This window comes from Ixodes scapularis, unplaced genomic scaffold (genome assembly GCF_016920785.2).
Source record: "Ixodes scapularis isolate PalLabHiFi unplaced genomic scaffold, ASM1692078v2 PGA_scaffold1__304_contigs__length_218370807, whole genome shotgun sequence".
Lineage (NCBI taxonomy): Eukaryota > Metazoa > Arthropoda > Arachnida > Ixodida > Ixodidae > Ixodes > Ixodes scapularis.
The window spans coordinates 43712279-43715539 of NW_024609846.1; the positions used below are offsets into that span (position 1 = coordinate 43712279).

The 3261-nt window shown below is 50.3% G+C and overlaps 1 protein-coding gene across 1 annotated transcript; it reads left to right on the forward strand.

The window, feature by feature from the left end:
- The first annotated feature begins 1421 nt into the window (after positions 1-1421).
- On the forward strand, positions 1422-2321 carry LOC115317433 (sulfotransferase ssu-1-like). The gene has a single exon (XM_029977081.2). The coding sequence runs from the start codon at positions 1422-1424 to the stop codon at positions 2319-2321; it is 900 nt and encodes a 299-aa protein (XP_029832941.2).
- The last annotated feature ends 940 nt before the right edge of the window (positions 2322-3261 follow it).

Sequence of the window (3261 nt, forward strand, 5' to 3'; positions counted from 1 at the left end):
GTGCAGCGTTGCCCACAGATGGTGCTTTTTTTTTTTGTAAAATTTGTAAAGAGCGAACTCACTTGAGGAAAAAGTAAAGAGAGAAAAAGGCTTCACTCATATGGAAACGCAGTGAAGCCACCAGCCTTCAAACAATACGGCTCCGTTGCGCACGGGAGACAAGAGATGGCGCAAGTGGTCGCGACGCCAACTGCGGCCAACGAACGAGTACAGTGGCTTAAAAGGGGTAGTGTAACGAAAGAAACCGGAGAAGCGGCACAGTGTTGGAAGACGGCCGCCGGTGGCGCTGGCGCTTGCAGCACCGTCGGTGCTGTAGTGGCTCCGGCTTGGCCGCTGGGCCAGCTTGGCTCCGGCCAGCTCCAGCCGATTCGCAGCTGTCGACTACAGTGTCGTCTGCTAGTTTCACAGTTTTATTCACCTACGAACACAAATCATGTTGGAAGTTCACTGGAAACAAATAATTGTTTTTGAGGTATTTATATTAGTTATGAAGCGTGTTAGGATGCCTCTATCTGCCGGCCGATGGAGGCACCCTAACGGTGCTACGGACCGAAGCGCCACCTACTCCGTCTTCCAAGGAGCGGCCGTTCCCGATGCATGGTGGAGGCTACGTGGTAACTACACTACCGCTTTTAAGCCACTGTAGAACGAGCATACAGCGCCGAGAGCTGGCGTCTTTAGCAGACGATCTTTTCGACTCAAAGGCGGCACGCGTTCCGCAAGCGGCGACAGTCGCAGAAACAAAAACAGGCGCGGTAATGACAATGAGCTGCAAAGCGGACGACATAAGTACTACGGGATAAAAAAAAAACAGTCGAAATAACCAGACAAACCATTTTTTAATCGATTATGTGTCCATTCAATGTGTTTTATTAGTAAGGATGATAAAGTAATGGATTTGAAACTGATATCAGAAAAGCTCCCGCCGCTTTTGAGTCGGAAAGATCATCTGCTAAAGACGCCGGCTCTCGGCGCTGTATGCTCGTTCGTTGGCGGCAGTTGGCGTCGCGACCGCTTGCGCCATCTCTTGTCTCCCGTGCGAAACGGCGCCGTATTGTTTGAAGATCGGTGGCTGCGCTGCGTTTCCATAGGAACTAAGCCTTTCTTTTTCTTTACTGTTTGCTCAGGTAAATTTGCTCTTTGCAAATTTCACAAAAAAAAATGCACCATCCGTGGGCGACGCTGCACAAAGTCGTAGCACGATAGGTTAAGAAACCGAATTTTGCGTTCGATATAAAGAGCCTGGCCTCTCCTTAATCACCCAGTATATATATCCTTAGAACCACCATATACGTACACATATATGGTGGTGCTAAGGAAATATATAGGGCAGAGATACTGGCCAAATGACCCTTACCACGAGCAACCTAACAAGAATCATGTCTACTCCGCAGGTCCGATCACAACGACTTTCGACTGCCATGGATCGTCAGCGCCGAGTTCCTCTCTCTCAATTCGTCGATGGCATCAGACACTCTCCTCTCGTCCCTCCCGCTATGGCCCGCAAAGCTCTCGTCCACAGACCGAGCGACGGAGACATCGTTCTCGTGACCTACCCCAAATGCGGGACCCATTGGACGCTGCACATCATCCAACTCATCCTAGGCCGCGGACAGGGAGTGACCAGCTATCCAGACTTAGTCAGACAATCTCCCCTCCTGGAAAACCACGGTCCGGAGGCCTTAGAGGGCACGCCTTTGCCGAGGGTGATGGGGACCCACCAGAAACTGCTCCTGCGAAACTTCAACGACAAGGCCAAGTACCTGTACGTCGCTCGGAATCCGTGGGACACGTGTGTGTCGCTCTACTATTTCATGCGGGGCATAGCCCCGTTCCAGTTTGAGGACGGCACGTTCGACGACTTCTTCGAGGCTTTCGTGACAGGAGACCTATGCTACGGGGATTACTTCGATCACGTGCTTCACGGGTACGCCCGCAAGGACGACCCGAACGTCTTTTTCTTCACGTACGAGCAATTGAAAGCGGATACCCCGGGAATGATCCTGAAACTCGCCTATTTTCTGAGCGAAGAGCGCGGAAAGATGCTCGAGTGTGACCAAGAGATGTTGCGGGAGGTCTTGAACAAAAGCAGCTTTGACTTCATGAGCCGCGTCCTGGAGCCGGGAGCGCATATGTTCTCAAGGCATGCCGGTGGTCTGTCCGCACCTATGGGCAAGGGCAACAATGCCGGAAAAGAGAGGGATGAAGAGAATAACTTCAAGCTATTTCGGAAAGGAAAGATAAATGACTGGAAGGAGTTATTTACACCAGGGCAAATCCAACGCATGCAAGCCAGGATTGACGAGATCACTTTAGGCTGATATCTCATGCAGTCATGGAATGAGAAATAAAAGAGTGTGCTTTTGTTGAGCACCTTGGTGATGAAGTCGAATACTAGAAAGAGTAAAACGTGAAAGACGGACAATGCAAGACATCTTTCGACTTGCAACGTAGAGTGTTTTAATCCCGACAGGCACCGGGCTCTGGGATTCTTAGGGGTGAAGGGAAAACGGGAAGTCGGGAAAGGGGGAAAGGAGCGGGGGTGGGGGGAAGGGGGGGCAGGGGTGTCAAGGGGGGCGAGCCAACACCTCCTAGAAATAAGGCCGTAGCGTTCTTCTCGTAACGTCGCAAAGGAAGGCCATCGGGGGCGCACGTAGGAGAGAAACCGTTAATCAAAGCATCGGGTGTTCCATTTTAATTCGAACAGATTTATTACAAAACAATCGTAAAAAATGCACTAATACCGTTTGTGCAGGTACAACATCCCACTGACATTTGGTAGAAATTCTGCCGGTCAGACTGGTCGGTACGCAAATGACCGCCAAGCCGTACATGATAGATCCCTGAAATCAACGGTGGGGGGCCACCTCCTTTTGCACTGCAGCTCTTGTTCTTGTTCACCAACTTCTCAGGGCGGGACAATAATTGGAAGATACAAAAAGGAGATATTCGCCAAATTCTTGAAGCATATATTATCAATAGTTTTCGGAGGACGCTGCGTTAGCGAGCCTTCCGTGGGGCCGTCGGATGAGTAAACCTTATATTTGGATAGGCCGTTGCGTAATATAATTAATTTGTAATTCGAAATTATGTTTGTAGAACTAGAGCCTCTCCTATACTCACAGAGCCTGGCAGTTCAATGACGGAGCCATAGAGTGCCCGGTTGCAGATTTGGAGCGCGAGGAACTGGTAGCAGAGAGCATTTCTACTATTCAGCGCACAGCTTCTGCAGCAGGGACGACCCAAAACAGGGTTTTCAAA

Bases quoted from the DNA above. Each gene is read 5' to 3' on its own strand.
- LOC115317433 (XM_029977081.2), top strand. From the start codon at position 1,422: ATGGATCGTCAGCGCCGAGTTCCTCTCTCTCAATTCGTCGATGGCATC.